The 17,675-nt window shown below is 38.9% G+C and overlaps 1 protein-coding gene across 2 annotated transcripts; it reads left to right on the top strand.

Moving 5' to 3' along the window:
- The first annotated feature begins 7,512 nt into the window (after nt 1-7,512).
- On the top strand, nt 7,513-16,807 carry LOC120765691 (protein FAM240B-like). Of its 2 annotated transcripts, none has more exons than XM_040090787.2 (3): nt 7,513-7,594; nt 13,435-13,583; nt 16,197-16,807. In XM_040090787.2, the coding sequence occupies exons 2-3, from the start codon at nt 13,438-13,440 to the stop codon at nt 16,324-16,326; spliced, it is 276 nt and encodes a 91-aa protein (XP_039946721.1). In that variant the 5' UTR covers nt 7,513-7,594; nt 13,435-13,437; the 3' UTR covers nt 16,327-16,807. The 2 variants fall into 2 exon arrangements, with proteins under 2 accessions (XP_039946721.1, XP_058280154.1); XM_058424171.1 differs by lacking the exon at nt 7,513-7,594 and adding an exon at nt 11,816-11,837.
- The last annotated feature ends 868 nt before the right edge of the window (nt 16,808-17,675 follow it).

Genomic DNA, 17,675 nt, shown 5'->3' with positions numbered 1-17,675 from the left:
CCTATCTGTTGCAGAGACCACTCGAATAGACCCTACAATAGGCAGCACTGTCCCCAGACAGTGTCCTTATAATAAGAACCCTTAAACCCTTGTTTAACCATCTACTTGAAGATCATCCTGATTTTCAAGCTTAAGGAAGCTTGACCTTCAGGTTAAGGTCAGACAACTAAAGACAAGTCTGCATAGGTGAAAGTGCGGAAGACAAGATTCAGCAAGTGACCACTACAGAAATTTCCTGAATGTGTGGTTGGTGGCTCCATTTGCTGAGTAGTAAAGATAGATGAAAAATGTTCAGACAGTACGTCAAAGACTGAAACATTATAGTTTATGACTTAAACACCTTCATGAAGGACTTTTACCTTTTATATCAAAACTGTATTACAAAAGCTGCAGAGAAGACCACCACACCTTGAATGGGGCCCTGGCAGAGGTCTTACACTGCTCTTTGATGAAGATAAGATAATGTAACAACTCAGGGCTGGAGGAGAAGAATAAACTCAGGGAGCACAAGCTTAACACCTTCAGAGTGGAGAGTGCAGCCCCAGGGCTATCAGCTGCCAGGCCCACACAGGCCCTGACACAAAGGGTGGGGGGAGAGAGGCTTTGGGTGTGTAGGGAAAAGGTCTCTGGTCAGAACAGTGAATCCTCTGCTGTTCAGGACTCAGCTGTGGGGCCCCTTCATCCCAGGAGAAGCAGCATCCTCATGAGGGACATAGGGCTGTCATGGCCTGTCAAAGGTTCCCCACAGAGGGGTCCCCAGACCCTGCATCAGGGCACTGCAGCACGAGGCAACAGACCCGCAGTGTTGCAAGGGACAGTGTCAAACTGGGTCACTGCAAGGGAGCCATAGGGGTGTTCAGATCTGCCCAGAAGTATTCATTCACTGGATTCTATAGCTTTTGGCATGGTGTGGAGGCACGGCAGCCACAGGGCATCCTCAAGAAGACCAGATGGAGGAGAGCAACGAGACATCATTGGGACTCTCAGAAGGGTTTCTACCTAACCCCTATCACTCTCTCCCTGTCCTGCCACCCCCAGGCACTCTTCTTTCTCTATTTCTCTCTTTCTTTCTTTTATCTTTCTTCCTCCTTGCCTCTTTTACTCTTAAATAAAATATATCAATTTTTTTGGCACCAACATCTAACCTCGTTTGGCTTTAACCACATTTTTTAAGTATAGTTCAAGCCTTTCTGGGTCTGATCCATTTTGTTGACAGAGGTTTAGCTTTCTTTGGTCTTCTGTGTTAAACTGGTTCGTAACACAGTAAGAACACTCTCCCAGAGCCTACAAAAACTACAGTACCATCTACACTTTTTCATCACCTCCCTCATTGTCCAGTTTCAAGCACCTTGAATCCCTTACAGAGCCCTTCCATGAGAGAGTCTACATCATGTACTACAGGCTCTGCAAGCTGGCAGTAGCTTTATATCAGTGAAAATCAGGAATCAGCTGCTGTAGCACAATTTAGCCTTCATTTGTTTTGATGTCTGCTTCTCCTCACGCTTGAAAATAATGTGCAACAGACAAAATACAAACAGTCCTGTTATAAATGAAATTGACCAAATTCGATAAATCAAAATTTGGAATTTTTATTGTGAGACAGAATAACAGTCTCAGACAGCCACAATTAAAAGGACAGCGTCGAGCCTGGGGTCGCCGCTGGGTGAACAATGGTAACACACTCTGTCAGTTTGTTACCCCCCAAGTTCACATTTTTGGTTTGCAGCAGTCTCTTTTTATACACTGGATCGCAGAGAGAGGCTCGGGATGTCGAAGGTCCTCCCTCCGAGGCATCTTCATTAAACATGCAGGTTTCAGTTCTAAGAGTCTGAATGGATCAGCGGAGGAGGACAATGCTGTTAATGGTTGGGTCCAGGTGTGGTGTGGAGATGTTAATTCCGGACGGAGACCATCTAGATACGGATCTGATACAATCATTGGGTCCTCCGGGCTATCATCCCCATTTTCCGTTGCCTTTTGTTTCTTTTCAGCGATTCCTGGCAGTGACAGTTTTCTGTCCTCCTTTCTGGTAATTCCAATCAAGCTCTCCTCGTGTCCCTCCCATGCCTTTTCAGGCTAGAGAAATTCTTGTATTTTATTAAGCCACCTTCCTCTGAGTTAACTCACAAAAAGCTATTTTAAACAAAACTTCACTTCCAACATGCTAGTTTATACAGAACTTATATAGTTTGTATTACATTTTATATTCTATTAACATGAATTAACTTTAGGACATATATTACATTCCTTTTTAATGATTCCCAGCAGAGGCATGTTTGTGTCTTCCTTTCTGGTAATTCTAATTGTGTTTTGTCTCGTGTCCCTCCCCTGTCTTTTCAGGCAAGAGAAATTCCTGTACCTTTACTGAGCTACTTTCTTCTGAGTTAACTCATAGCATATTGGATTAAAACAAAACTTATACTTATAGGGATGGTATTACATTTTATATCTTTTAACACGAATTAACTTTAGGGCATATATCACAGTCCTGATAAGAAAATGGAAGCAAAACAAAAATCTGAGACTAAGCCACCTCCTTTTCTGGCAGTTAAGAGTATATGACCTTGCACAACAGGGCTAAAGAAATATATGTTTTGTTAGACTATATGGAAGTTGCTGTAGTTAAGTACCCACTGAATTTTTCAATGGACTTAAACAAATTAATTTTCTTCCTTTTAATGAAGAATAAGTTTTGGTTACCTAACGCAAACAAGCATGTTATTGACAGCATAAATAGCTCACATAAAACAAAAATAAGTTCCATGTAAATCATGTAAATGGATATATCTGCACCAGCTGGGGGGGAAAAAAAAAAAAAAAAAAAAAAAAAGGTGGTGAAAGGGTAGCAAAGTGAATTACTGTAATACAACATCCAAAACACAGTTATTTATAACAAAGAGTATGTCAGTGCTAGACAACACTATCTGAGACCTATAGATTTAAATCATTACAAATGAGCAGAAGCAACTGTGAGAGCCTTACTCTGAGAGCTACACTGTAGACTTGTCAAATTCTTAGGTGAAACTGTCAAGTTAGGCTGTAAAATTTCAAACATATAGTGGTGTCTATGTGCTTTATAAAATTGAAATAATTTACTCAAAATATTGATTTGTCTGACAAGTCTATAGAGAAAATCTATGCTACTACTAAAGTCACATAACATTGTTTCAACTGACTCTGAACAACAAGAACACAGGAGTAGACTATGCTGCTGATCTCTACATAGTATCAGACAGGTATTACAGTGATCAGATTTGCTTCCCATGTCTCAGTCACTTCATTTACAAAGATCAAAAAGCTCTGGTTATTTCTGTGTGCCTTGTTGTAGCATCATTCTCTGTCTAGTGTTTCTTATGCTTTCTTACCACTAGGTACCACTGACATTGCACAGTGAAACTGTTGTGAGTTCTCAGAGATGTTGAACTTGGGCAGTCTCAGCACAAGAATACAAGCAGGAATTCAAGATCTGTTTTATGTCTGGGCTGTAGTGAAATTCAGATTTTCAAAACAAATTCCATAACTCTCTCACCATGAAAAAGTATGCTTCAGGATACCTAATAGACAAAATGTGAGCAATATATCTGATAGTCTGTGAAAGTGCAAAACACACCTCTGAGAGATACAGGAGATCAAACAATATGCTGTTGGTACCGTCTACCTAGTCCAGAGTTCTTCGTTATTTATATGAAGAGGAGCAGTTCCAAGATGAGAAACTGTAAGAGTCTGACACCATTATCAGCAACATGGACATTTGTCTCAGATCCAGAATCAGCCATCAGTCAGAGCAGTCTGTCCTGGAATGGTGATTTACCAGCTTCATGTTACATTTCATAACTAACATAACAGTAGCGATGTTGATGTTTTACTGATTGATTAGTAGAAAAATTAATTCAGATGTTTATCTGAACTAATTATGGATTAAGGATACTTAATGATACACTGTGATCTCCCCCTCTCTTCCTTTCTCACCATCTACTAACCACATCCAGCAGAAAATAACTGACAATAAAAAATAACTTGTTTCTCTTTATGTTAGGAGACAAGGTGGACTTCATTGTCTCTTCTTTACTATCTTCTTCTCTTCCCTACATGTTGTATTTCGTTAGTTGGTTTGCTCTATTTTCCCCCCATGTTCATTGTATTGATGGTTTACCCCTAAAAGTCCGTACCCTCCCCTTACCTCCTTATAAGTTCATGCCACACATTCCTTTTCACCTCATTCCCTGCCTGTTATCCAAACCCTGCCCACTACTCCCAAATCCTCCCTATCCATCATTGTAATCCCTACCCCTTTGCCCAGAATGTTCTCTGTTTGTCAACTCTCTCTAGAAGCCCCGTTGGGCTCAGCAGTACAATACCTCCCACTCTAACTCCATTGGTTCCCAAGTGGTATTCTCCTCCCATGGTTGTACCCCATTGGTTGTCTGCTTGTATCCTCCCTTACCACCCCCTTTGGTTTATAATCCCCTGCGCTGCTGTGCTCAGGGCTCTTCGGCCTTGGATTTCCTTTGCTAGTAAGCGGTGCAGACTTATTCCGGGAAAAGTCTCCCTTCGTCCTTTGCCGCAGTTCCAGTCAGCACCAAAGGCAGAAGGAGCCTGAAGCCTCAGCTCCAAAGGTTCAGAATGTCCTAAGGCTCTGCCAAGGGAATGCTGTGCTCCACTCCTGCCTTCACCCCTGTGGTCGGGAGCTAGCCCGAGGGACCCCTGTGGAAAAGGTGTGACAACACCTATGGAGGAGCTAGCTTTTATTTCTGTGCTGGTTTTGCACTGATTGACATTTGGTGAAGAAAGAAGCCACCCATGGAAGTGATTTTTCTAAGAAAAGCTGTAACAAAACCAATCAGTGACTAGTTTTAAATACAGACACCTTGTTAGACCTCTAGAAGGCTGAACATGCCTCTGTGAGCATACGTTAAAAATTGAAAAAATCCCAGGAAAGCTCTTTCCTTCCAGCCTGGGAAGAGGTAACAGGGTGCTGGTGGAGTCAGCCCCGTTCTGCCGCATGGCCCGTGGGCCTGGCAAGGCCCGGTCGGGCCCTGCCGCTGCTGCAACGCCGGCCAGGCTGGGCCCAGTGGCTGCCAGGCAGGGGCAAGAGAGGGGAAAGAGTCCCGTCCCGGCCAGATGCAGCCCTAGCAGCTGCTAACATCCTGCTGCTAAGGCGCTTCCCCCACCAGCACAGCCCAGCAGGGCCGGGCTGGGCCCCAGCAGCTGTCGGGCAGAGGAAATGGGGGCCCCAGCCACACGGCGTGCTGCTCCTAAGATCCTAGCTGCTTCTGCCCCCAGTGCAGCATCTGAAGAATCCTCTACTGTAAACAGCTCTGGCCACTGCTACCAAGTCACCCTGCCGAGGGAGTGCCCCAGCACCACGAGACACCATGTGGCCAAGACCAGGAGCGGCTCAGCAGCCATGCAGAGTAGTCCTGAAGCTAAAATTGAGTGCAGCCAGAGCTCCTGAGATCCTGGCACAGCCCCAGCATGGCCTGAAACTACCACCATCCGTCATGACCTTCGCACATCCCAAGATATTGACTCTTTCCTTGCACAGATGAAACTTGCGAAGCACAAATCCTCTCTTAAGTGAGAGAAAAGGATAGGGTAAAGACATGTTGAGAGACAGTAGGAAGACATTAAGATTAGTGAAGGAGGAGTCAAGTCCTAGATGAGAACAGAAAGAGCTGTTTAGGCTGAAATTCTTTTGTAAGGCCATAGTAATAGACTGTGATATACTAGAATATCCCTGTAATTTGTGAAAGACATGTATGGGGAGATGAAGAGTGTTCAAATTGCAGATACGAGCAAAGGCGTTTGTGTTGAATTAAGTAATGGTTGAAGCTTCTCATGAGAAGCTTAAACAGAGAGAGATGAGATGAAGAGGAAGACCTGCCCCCAGGGAGAGAAGAAGAAAACCTCTGTTCCTAGAAATAAAAATTACCTCAGAGAGGGAGGAAGAAAACCTTTGCTTCTAAACAGTTCATCTTTAAAATAGTACCCCATGAGTTTACGTGGCCCATAAATGCAGCTGTGGGAAGCTTGCGTGAGATGGAAAGGAATTCATGAATGCAGATTCCCAGGTGGCTGATATTTGTGAAAATTAAAGCCAGAAGAGGACTGTTTCTCTTGTAGAGAAATTTCCATGACATAACAAAAGAGACTCCTCTCCCTAAAAGAACAGATAAAAGACTATTTCAGAGGTAGAACTACATAAGTTCCAAGTTTTATCTGTATACATTGTCAGTGAGAAGGGAAAAAAGGTGTGGGGGGAGAAGAATTGTTTTGAAGGTTTCACTCTAATTCTTATTAATAATTTTTTCCCTCTTGTAGTTAGGTTAATAAAGCTTTCTTTTACTCTTTAGTTTAAGCCTGCTTTGCTTTTTCTCTTAAACTTATCTCACACCAGAAAGAGTAAATAATTTTAGTGTGCACTCAACCCACCACAATTTCTTATGATCTCACCAGGATTTATCTGTCTAAACTTAGAAATTGTTAAAATGAGCTAATATCTTCTGGTGAATGCTCCCTAATTGCAAGAACTTTAAAAAAGAAATTTATCCAGAGCCTAGAAAGAATGTTACTACTCTTCTGAGCAGAAGCATTTGGCCCAAAATGAAGCAGCGAGTTAAAGAAATTTTCTGGAGATCACAAAGATGGTCATAAGCATAGGATACTGAATTTCAAAAATGAAAAAAAGAAATAACTGGAAGGTAATTTCACTGGAAATACCTGGAGTAAGAAACATAATTAACTTCAAGGTGGAACTTGCCAGACTCCCAAAAGGTAATGCAGTCAGGTTGCCAATAAAAGCTGAGAGTGGAAGGTCTGTCACTATCTGCTCTCCCATTGTCAGAGTAAATAGCACTTTACTTGCTTGTGTTTTTCTGTTCACCCAGGAGTACCACTGGAGGAAGGAAGAATCTGTCCAAGAAGTGGAAGTGCTAAGTTTTGTAACAAATTACATATGCTATATTTCAGCTTGCTGCTGCTCAGATTCCTGCACTATTGAATGTATTAACGGCTTAGCTGGAATCCTGTCATGTAGTCTACCAGGTGCTTTTACAGACCAACACTTCAAAAGGGATGAAAAAGAAATCTATTTATTTGTCAGTCACTCAGTAGCACAAACGTGAAACAAGATGTGTTATTCAATATGTTCTTTTCAGATCTATCCTTTTTCTTAGAGGGGATGGTGCTGAATTCTTGCAAGTCATATGGAAGTTATACTACAGTGATCCACACTTGTCCAAGGGTAACTGTTTCCCCAGAGCCAAGTTATGACATCAGTGACATCTGCCAAAATTTATAGCACAGATCAAACGTGGCATTCAGAGTTTGTGCCCTGTAACTGTCTGATCATTCCTCGTGGTGTGTGGCAGACTGTGGGTTTGGGTTTTTTTCCCTCCCGCCATTAAGCTAATTCATAACAGCAGATGTCATCACTCCCAAATAAAAATGAGTGACAGATGAATTGATTTCATCAGTTATTCCTGGCAGTTGGAGTTCTCTTGAAAAGGAGAACCCAGGGGTAAAACTGACATGATTCACTAATCACTCAAGAAAACCATACTTTGACAGAAGAGGAAGCTACTATACAATCAAAGTAAGCATTTATATTCTTGTATTTTGGCCCAAATAAGATTTTCTCTTCCTGTCTTGACTATTAAACCTGCCTTGATATACATGGGTATACATTAATTTTATGTTTTGTTAAATCATGCAAATTTGAACAATGTTTTCTTCTTGTTACCTCCATGACCTAGAATTCTGTATATTTCATTATACCTTTATGAAAATTATTCTAATCCTGTGTAATTTATAAAACATAAGAGGTATCCTTCCACTATTTCATCTTACTCTAATCATAACTTCAATCATTAAGCTATTAATTGTTACTTCTTTTTTTTTTTTTTTTGGTATTACTAGAACTTCTGTATTACACACACTTCAACTGAAAGGAAAACCACCATAAAAGGAACATGTAAGGGGATATTCATCAAAATTATGCATTCTATATATGTAATTTAAAGCTTTTCAGAGCTTTGAGTTGTTTTTGTTTTCGTTTTTTTTTTTTTTTAAGAGCACTATTAACTGGCTTTGAACTGTACCGTAGTAGATATATAATGCTGGAAAACATTCCATGCTTAGGCAAACAAACCCTAAGGTAAAGGGCAAAAGGAATAGTATATTAATTAGTGTCCTGGCAAAGATAATCCAGCTCAGGAGCGTGATATGACCCAAGGGACTGAGTCTAGTTAAAGTCAAAGATAATCTTTCCATTGTTTACAATGGTTACCAAAAATCCTCTGAAGTGGCTGTGGAAATTCTTCCAGGAATATGCTAATGTTCTATATTAAAATTGGTTAAATCACCAAATCTAATGAAAAGTTAAAGTTAGACTCATCTCCAACTTTTAGAAAAGAAATATTGTTAAGAGATAGATAGATAGATAGATAGATAGATAGATAGATAGATAGATAGATAGATAGATAGACACACATATTAAAAAAAAATCATTCTTGTTAAAGACTTTGTCTTTCAGCAAACATTTTGGAAATAAACTTTGGAAATGTTCAAATATTGTTTTACATTACTGGTTAAAGTACTTATCATTAAGGAAGAAAGCATAAGGTGGTTTTCTTTTTTTAGCCAAACCAATTATTCTTTAAATTATGCATAATTCAGACTAAAACTCACATTGATTCTTTTTCCAAATATGTTCAACAAACAGTTTTACTGGATGTATTGAAATACTTCTTACTAAAAAGTTGAAAGCACAAATATTTTCCTACAAGTCTGTCTGTATAAAACACTGAATTTTTAAGACTAGGGCCAGTTTAAGACACATGTTAAATAGAAAGATTGAAAAAAGGAAAAAAATGCCTCCTGGGACTTTAGAAAATATTTTCTTCTCCTGCTTGTTTATTTCACATAAAGATAACTCAAAATACCAGTTTTGTTTGAAACATCAAGAGCCATTTCTGACTCCTAATATTTCTCCAGAAAGAGTCCAAAGAAGAAATTACAAAGTGTGCAGACCAGAAATTATTTGCATTGGATAATTTTTAAAACACCTTTTTGTACCTCAGCAGAGGTAGGCTGAGACTACAATAATTCAAAATATGCAGACCAGGCAGGGGATAAGACTGGAGCATTTGGAAACCTACTAATTGAACACCTTACCAAAACATACTCAGATGCAGATCAGATTAAATGAGAGAAGGTTGTATCCCCGGCTGTTTCTATACTGGTTTTGTGCCAGTGAATGTAAGTTAGGCATATAACTTACAGCTAGAAGCAAAATTTCCTCTCCCTTGTATGGGATACATATATAGAGGGAAAACTGATTATCATTCACACTTCAAACATCCTTTAACCTGGCTTTGGGACATGAACTCACAAGGAGAACCAGAAAGGCAGGTACCTCCTCACTTTGGTGACCAGTGAGAGGACTCACAGAAATGGCTGAGTCAGGGGAGATTTAGGCTGGATTATCAGGAAAAGGTTCTTCATCCAGAGGGTGTTTGGGCACTGGAACAGGATCCCCAGGGAAGTGGTCACAGCCTGACAGACTTCAAGAAACATTTGGACAATGCTCTCAGGCACATGGTGTGACTCTTGGGGATAGTGCTGTGCTGGTCTAGGAGGTGACTCAATGGTCTTTGTGCATCTCTTCCAATTCAACATATTCTGTGACTCTATGATTTTATGAATTTAAAAAAATATATAACACATAGAAGCTTTCTGTGTTTCATGAGTGATTTGCTGTCTTACAGATTGCAGCACTGCCCTCTGATTTATGGTTTGATTATAAATGTAGGAGATTTTTCTTTCACAGTGCCATTAATTTTGTTTTTACAATTATTTCTTCTCATGGACATTCTCCATAAGTTAATAATATGTTAGCATATAAATTAATTTCTTTAAATGATAAATACTGTAAAAACTCTTTCATACACACTTACATGTTTTTGACAGTTGAGATTCAGAGCTACCAAATGCATAATCCAATTTAACCAAGATCTAATTTCATCCTTATTTAAATGCTGTTTCATCAGCTTGGCTCTCTAAAAAAGCAGTAAACTATACTTCATTTGGGGAGGTAGGACTGCAAAACTCATACAATCATAGTTCCTCCTTAACTATCTTATTTGAAGATGTAAAAAGAGACTCTGTCTTGCACCAATATTATGCATATTTTAGTAACTCTTCATAGAAAATATATTGCAGAAAGTTTTATAGCATAAATTTTCAGTGCGTAAATGACACATACAATATTTCAGGTCTTCTGAATGAATATTTTTAAATTAATAGAAGTGCTTGCTCTCAGCTATTTTACATCTGTATTAGTGGATAAACATGTTAAAACAACCTGCCATTCAAAGTCACAAAGACATCTCCCTGACTTTCCTTTAGTATCTCTGGAATGATGAACCTATTTTTTTTGCTCACTTTCCACTCAGACAAAACTGGTCAAGTGACTGTAAGAAACTGTGGGGTTTTTTTACTGGAAAAACATAATTGTCCTACTTGTTATCGAGTGCTGAGTTGTCTGAGTGAAGGAATCAAGAACAACTTTGATGGCATTAAGTCCAGTTGTCAGTGTAAATCATATTTATGTTATTGGTACATCTTAAAAAGAAGAAATCACACATCAACAAAACCTGTTATCTACAGCAATAATAAATCTGACCAAAGCAAGCTCCTAAGCAGAATCTTTCAATTAGAAAAAAGAAAAGGGGGTATTACAGTGTACATGAACCCTAGTTTCTATGCCTAGATGTTGTAATCAAAAATAGGACGTGTTCACACATCATACCATGAAAGAAACTGGCCAGCAATGCAGACAGTACAGTCTTCAAAAGTTTTACATCAAAAATCTGTCTTAGCAAGGACCACAGCAATACCATGTGAAATATTAAGTGACACTCCTAGGAATTAATACCTTATGTTCTTGACTTGCAAAAAGATCACAGACCTAGCAGACTAAATCTTGCAGAATTACCTCCATCTTTTGGGCGCCTCTCTGATCATAGCATGTTCTTTGGAGTGGAACAGCCAAAACTTAAGAGGCAGCCAAAATGCTCATGCACCCCCTCAAAATCTAATCAGTTTAAATCTCAGATAAAGACTGGAGACTCTCTTTGTACCATTTGGAGATCATAAACTAGAAGTTTAATAATCATAAAAATTCAATCTCTAATTAAAGGTTAATGTGTTATGGCAGATTCTTATATGAGGCAAAGTATGTATAATAGGGTTTGGAGGGCACACTGATTCAGTTTGTCAGCAACTTGCGCTTGGCTTCTGAGGCAATGGGATAATTATCGGTAGAGTGTCAAGTGTGCAACTGCTAGTGATAGAAGAGCCTCTAAATGGTGCAAAGACCTCTGTGACCTGCTGATCCAGGAATGATGAAATAATCAGATTCCATCACTCTCTGTAATAAGCTATTACCAGAGCACTTATTTTAACATTGCTCAAGGCCTATGGAATTAGAACACAGATAGGGCAGGTTCTAGTGCATCCATGACAGGCATATTATTTTGCAAGATGAAGCTTTAAATAGTAGTATTATTTTGGGGCCTCAGTGTGAGACAAAATATTATTAAGATTACCCATATACCCACTTTGACCATATTCATTGCCAAACACAACACATTTAGCAAAAGGTTTTAGTAGAACTGCTGTATCCACACTAATGCAACAATTTCTGCTGTATCACGCTGTGCTACATCTACAGCATCCACAGTCCACATCAAGGGAAATACTAGAAAAAATGCTGTTTGCCTCAGAGAAAAATATCTGGTTGTGTTGGCGATACTGCAGCTGTTGCTGACCTTGCTGTGAGTATAACCAATTTTCTAACCATTTGAGTTACTCCAGTCACACAGGAAATTATATTGCATCATCTAACCAGTTCATGATTATCACTCCAGTTTGGCTGTGCTGGTCTTTAAGCAACTGGACTTCTCAACAGAAAAATAATGTATCTCAAAAGAGATTTTTCTTTTTGTTAAGCAGTTTTTCCACTCCAGCCAGACTTTGCAACAAGTTTGGCAAAATTATTTGTTATTACTGATCTTTAAAAAAAAAAAAAAAAAAAAAAAAAAGATTGATGACAATCATGACAAATCTAAAATATTCAATTTAGGAAGATGCCCAGAACTTACTTATGTGTCCTTTTAAGGTGCTAGGAGTTTCAAATATCAAGGTATTTGATATTTACCTTTCAGAAATGTGCCTTAATTTTGTTACATCTGACTGTCCTTTCCTTTTGCTCTGAGCATCCACTTTACAGCATTGTACAGAGCAAAAGTTTTACTCAGCTTGGCTTACATTAGCATAGTCTTTCTTGTATTTATCAATAATAGCTCCTAAAGTATGAAAACATCTTAAGATTCACAAGTACATATCAGGGTCTGTGAGGCATTAATTTATCACCATTACAACGTGGAGTGTTGGCAAAAGTATCTAATGATAGCAGAATACAGATAAACATAAGAAAACAAAGGGATTTCTCATAGCAAACATCAAATTAAGTGCTGATCTAGTAATAGAATACTCTGAAGTTTAGGGTTTTGGGGTTTTTCTTTCTTGTATCCTCCCAGTTCCTCATGAGGCTTAGTAGAGGAGGCTGATTCAGGAAAGAGGCAACAGAACTTTACTTTTCAAAGTACCATTACAATCTGATAAACAACACAATACAGTAATATCAACAAGAACATCAGACATGATGAGAATTTTAATGTTTGAACAACATGCACTTCACAAGGACAAATTCGTTATTTTCTGTCATTTTTGTTGTTTATTGGAATTGATTCCTGTATTTTAATGAGCTGTACTTTTAACAGTATTTAAGACTGAATTTTGATGAAATATAGAACAAGACCATAACAAGCTCCCCAGGGCTTTGCAGTCCATGTGCTTCAATTCAGATTCATAATTTCTTTGCATATTTTGTGCATGACATTATTTGGAGTAGCAAAAGGAATTATTTAGGAGCAATGCATTTCGCTAAGGTAAAACATCTATGATCTGTTTTCAGAGTATGGGAGAGAAAAAAATAGGAAAGTCCTTCACATCCAATCTGAAGTCCAGTGACAATGGCACTATATTTGAAAGCATTTTTCACAAGTTCTTCTAAAATTACTTAAAATCTCACACATACTGAGGCATCCACAATATTTCAGTGAACTGTGCCATGCTCAGTCATTACTCAGCAGCAAAAATATAGTTATACCATTCAACTGTCACCCAAGGCCTGTTTCAATGCCTTATATTTTGGTTCAAGGCAGACTAAGCACCAGTTACCTGTTCTTTTCAGGTGACATACTTTATTTTAATAGCACTTCCTGAGAATGAAATTTCAAGGGGCTAAGTAACACAGTATCTGCCTCAGGTCAGGCTTTTGACTGCTCTGACCTCCAAATTGCTTTTCAGAAAATGAGCAAGCATACGAATTTTAGACGCCACGGGAGGGGTGGTCATGATGCAGAAGAGCTGAAGAACTTCTGGGAAAAGGTCATCCGAGAGCAAACTAAGCAACAAGAAGCTGAAGAGTCTAGGCTAAGCAAAAGTGCCCTGAACAAGTAAGTGGTATTTTTTCTTTTCCACAAGACAGCAAGCCATATCATCACGTGTTTTAAAATAAGGTAACCTGTTATTGTACGCTTTATTCATAGCACAGATTGTGTTCTGGATCTCTGGCACTTTTCCTCTCACAGCTGCTTGTCTCATATTACCATGGCTCTTCTGCATGGAAACTCAGACACCCCTCACCCCGAAATCTCATGAGCATTCTTCAAAGGCCTTGGAGCATAGCCATGAAAAAATAAAGCACTTTGGAATTACAGCTTGTGATGGCCAGAAAATAACAGGAATTTTACCTAGAACTGGTACAGATACACAAATAAACAAATAAACAAAATAATATTACATTAAAGGGACAACCACCCATGTAATCTGTAAAATAAAAGACCCATGGCACCTTTGTCATGCCCTTCACATCATACAAGCCCAGAGGTAAAAATGGTACAAGATTTCACCATTCAATGGAAGAAGTTGTGGGGTTTTTGTTGTTTTGCGGGTTTGTTGTGTGTTTTGTCTGTTATGTTGGTGGGGGGGGGGGGGGGGGGGGGTGGGGAGGGGGCTTTACAAAGCAGTATAAAACAACAGGGTTTGCCTAGAGAAAGCTATATAGCTGTATTGTGGTACAGATATTCTGCACGAGTGTGGACTGCTTCAAATATTTTTTCAACTTATGGTAACCCACAACTTTGAACCAGGGTTTCCTGCATATTAAGTGAATTCCCTGACTACTAAGGGACAGAAACAGAGGACAAGAAGTGCCATGTCTTGTGTGATTTCCTTTTGTGCTTTCCTCCTGAACTTAACAAAGTTTTCCTGCTTAAACTTTTCTCCAAACTGGGATAGTCACATAAACTAATTTGACTTCAACAAATGGAAGGTGCTGCTAAAGGTCTGTTTCTTAGAAAAATCTAGGTACTTTGACCCCAGTGCCCAAGAAGGAAGTATTGTCATTTAGATAATTGGAAATCAAGATCTGGTCAGAACTTGAGTCGTGAAAAAGTCTGATGTGGACAATCCTGCTTCCAGTATCCTACTCCAGCTAGTCAGTAGTATTCTCAAGTCCCAATCACAAAATTGCTGGAGAAAAAACATATATGATAAAATCCAAGAAAGTGTTCAGCTTCACTGGAAACATTTATCACCCTAGATCACAGAAGACCACCATGAGAAGATAGTGCAAGCAAAATGCAATTTGTGGTTGAGATAACATTTTTGACTTCATGAAGTTAAAAATGTTAAAAGCTTTTATAAGCTCTACTCTGAAGAGAAAAAAAAAAAGAAATGCAGAGAAAAAACCTTCAATATGCATTAACTTGCTTATTCAATATGTCTTAACTGACCCATCTCAACTGAAATAGACCTAAGCAAGTTTCTTCAAAGTCACTTGTCTAGTCAAAGCCCAGATTGCTCACAAAGTGTTCTATAATTTGGAGGGGGGGCGGGGGGGGGGGGGGGGGGGGGGGGGGGGGGGGGGGGGCGGGGAAAAGTGTGATACTTTCAGGAGGTGATAGACACTTTTGTTACAAAACATACATATCCACTGCCTCATGAAAGAGGCACGTGGGAGAATGATACAGTTTTACATGAAGGCAAATGTTACTTTGTGACATGTAGGACACTGATGAGAAACATCAGTATTATCAAACTTCTCCTAACTCACTGCACCTGGTTTGTTGTTGTTGGGGTTTTTTGGTGTTGTGTTTTTTTTTTGTTTTTTTTTTTTTTTTTTTTTTTTTTTTTTTTTTTTTGAGGTTTATCTATATGCACAAAAGGATATTGAAGACTAAATAGTTTAAAACACAATATAAAGCCAAACTCAGAATCTAAGATAACACAAGCACTCATGTGAAGGAGCTACTGCTGAGTCAGCCTCAGATGAAACCATTGGCTGCTCTTCTTTTCACCACACCAAACGTAATTTAAAACCCCATATATTCCATAATGCATTTGGCATTACCATATAATATCTAATCTTATAACATTGCTGGGTCAGGTGTTTCATAACATTTCCTTCAGAAAACGACCCAGTCAACAGTATCTTACAGTGGTCCCTAGAGATTTTCTCTTCTGCTTTTACTATACTAGTGTCTTGAAGCTATGTGGCTGGCTCCTCTTGCATATGGCATCAATTCCTTTCATTAAATATGCACAAGGTCTGCAGAGTTGTTTTTGTTTTCTTTTTTTACCCAAAAGACACGTTTTAAGTCCAGCCTGCTCTTCTCCACGGCATTTTACAGCAGAACTTGAGGGGTTGGGGTGAAAACTCTAATTCCTAATTTACACATTGAATAACCTTACTGCATAGGCAGTACTCCTGTGTGGCTTTTAGAATACCCCAGAGGGAAAACCAGAGTTCTTCACAGTGACAGTATTTCAGCAGTCGTTTGACTCATTTGGAATCCAGCAGTGTCAACCACTGATATTATCAGCACTATCCTTTTCTCCCCTGCATTCCCAATCCAGCAAGCTAGAGGGATATGTAATTGGTAAATAAATACAGGACAAGTGCTCTGGTGATGAAAGAGAAGAAAGCTTCAACCCTGCTGAAAAGCCCTGGATACATTTGAAGGATTTGGCTCAATAGCTGCTAAGCACTTGTACTCTCTTTGCAGACTTCGCCAGGAATGGACTCAGCGGCTGGAAGGTCGAGTAAGGCAGGTCCAGGCACACATGAAAATACGGGAAGAACAAATGACACCACTGTCTATCGAGGCTGTTCCCTCAGATAAAACTGTTGCTTAAAGTTACTGCGCAAACACAGCAAGCACTGGGCCCGATTCTGACCTCCTGCATGTACCTATAAACCAGCAGTTACCCTGCTGAACAACAGAAAGATCAGATTCTGCCCATTTTCCAAACTACTATTAAAGTCCTATTGAAATTCAGTGCAAGAACAATGCCACTAGGGGGAAAAAAGTACAAAGGAATAGATGAGAAGCAGTCAACAATATATTATTTTCCATGATATATTATTACTGTGATGCATCGGGATTCTCTTATGTAACTGCATTTCCAAGTGACGACAATATACTGCTAGGAGAGAGGGTGGGTTGTTTAAAGGGAATAACACATTCAGACAGCTGAATGCAAAACTGTACATTTCCATTTATACAGCTCACAGAGGCTTACTCTGAGCTCACAGGCTTAATGCAGACATAAGATGTTCTGCCTGTCTTGAAGAGCCTCAGTTGAGGGAGTTAAGTATTAGCCTGATCAGCTGGCCGGGAGGAGAAAAATATTCTTTAATGGAATGGGGGGGGGGGGGGGGGCGACGACGAACAAACAAACAAACAAACAAACAAAAACCACCACCACAACAACAACAAAAAAACAGCCAACTTTTCTGATCAATAGATAAGAATATTTACAGATCTTAATAATTAAATTAACAGAAAAAAAATACTTTGACTTGGGGTATGTAAGAAAAAGACTACTGAGCCAGTAGCCTTTATTGTGAGCCAGTTTTACAAATGTTAGAGTAGTAAGAGCAAGTCAGTGTGAGAGCTTGAAATAGAAGGCAGCAACTCATAACAGCACAGAAATACTTCGCAAAGTTTCACTTGTAATTTCTGAAATGCACTAATCCAAACAAATTCTGCATCTTCTTCTGGGTTAGGTGAAACAAAGGGAGGAATAACTAAACACAGGGTAATGACAGTGTGCCCTATTTACCTATATGTCTGTGTATCTAAATACTAGCCTTTTGAATTAAAACATTTATTTGTTTCCTCTTCAAATAATCTTTGGTACATAAGAGAATACTCGTAAGTCTAAACAGCTATTTTTTTCTAACAGTATCATGTCAGATAGAAATATACTTTGAATCTATATTTATACTAAAGAAGTAGAAAGGGATACATTTGATATATTTTAAAACAAGACAAAAATTAAACCATTTTTACTTCACAGAAGTGCTTTTTTTATCCTTTTAAAACAATATTTAATTAAAACACAAAGTTTTACTGAATGATCTCACTTTTACAAAGTTAAATTCTGCCACAGAAAAAAAAAAAAAACAAGCTGTCACAAAAATGTTGTTATTCCATGGAGGATTAAAACAATTAAAAATTTGTAAAATGTTATTCTGTTAT

Source organism: Hirundo rustica, chromosome Z (genome assembly GCF_015227805.2).
Source record: "Hirundo rustica isolate bHirRus1 chromosome Z, bHirRus1.pri.v3, whole genome shotgun sequence".
NCBI lineage: Eukaryota > Metazoa > Chordata > Aves > Passeriformes > Hirundinidae > Hirundo > Hirundo rustica.
The sequence above is the reverse complement of the archived record's forward strand: the minus strand, read 5'-3'. Positions and strand labels throughout refer to the sequence as shown.

What these genes read in the sequence shown, in the direction of transcription:
- LOC120765691 (XM_040090787.2), top strand. Translation starts at nt 13,438, where the DNA reads ATGAGCAAGCATACGAATTTTAGACGCCACGGGAGGGGTGGTCATGAT. An exon ending in AGCAAAAGTGCCCTGAACAA is followed by an intron (nt 13,584 to 16,196) that starts GTAAGTGGTATT and finishes CTCTCTTTGCAG; the next exon opens with ACTTCGCCAGGAATGGACTC.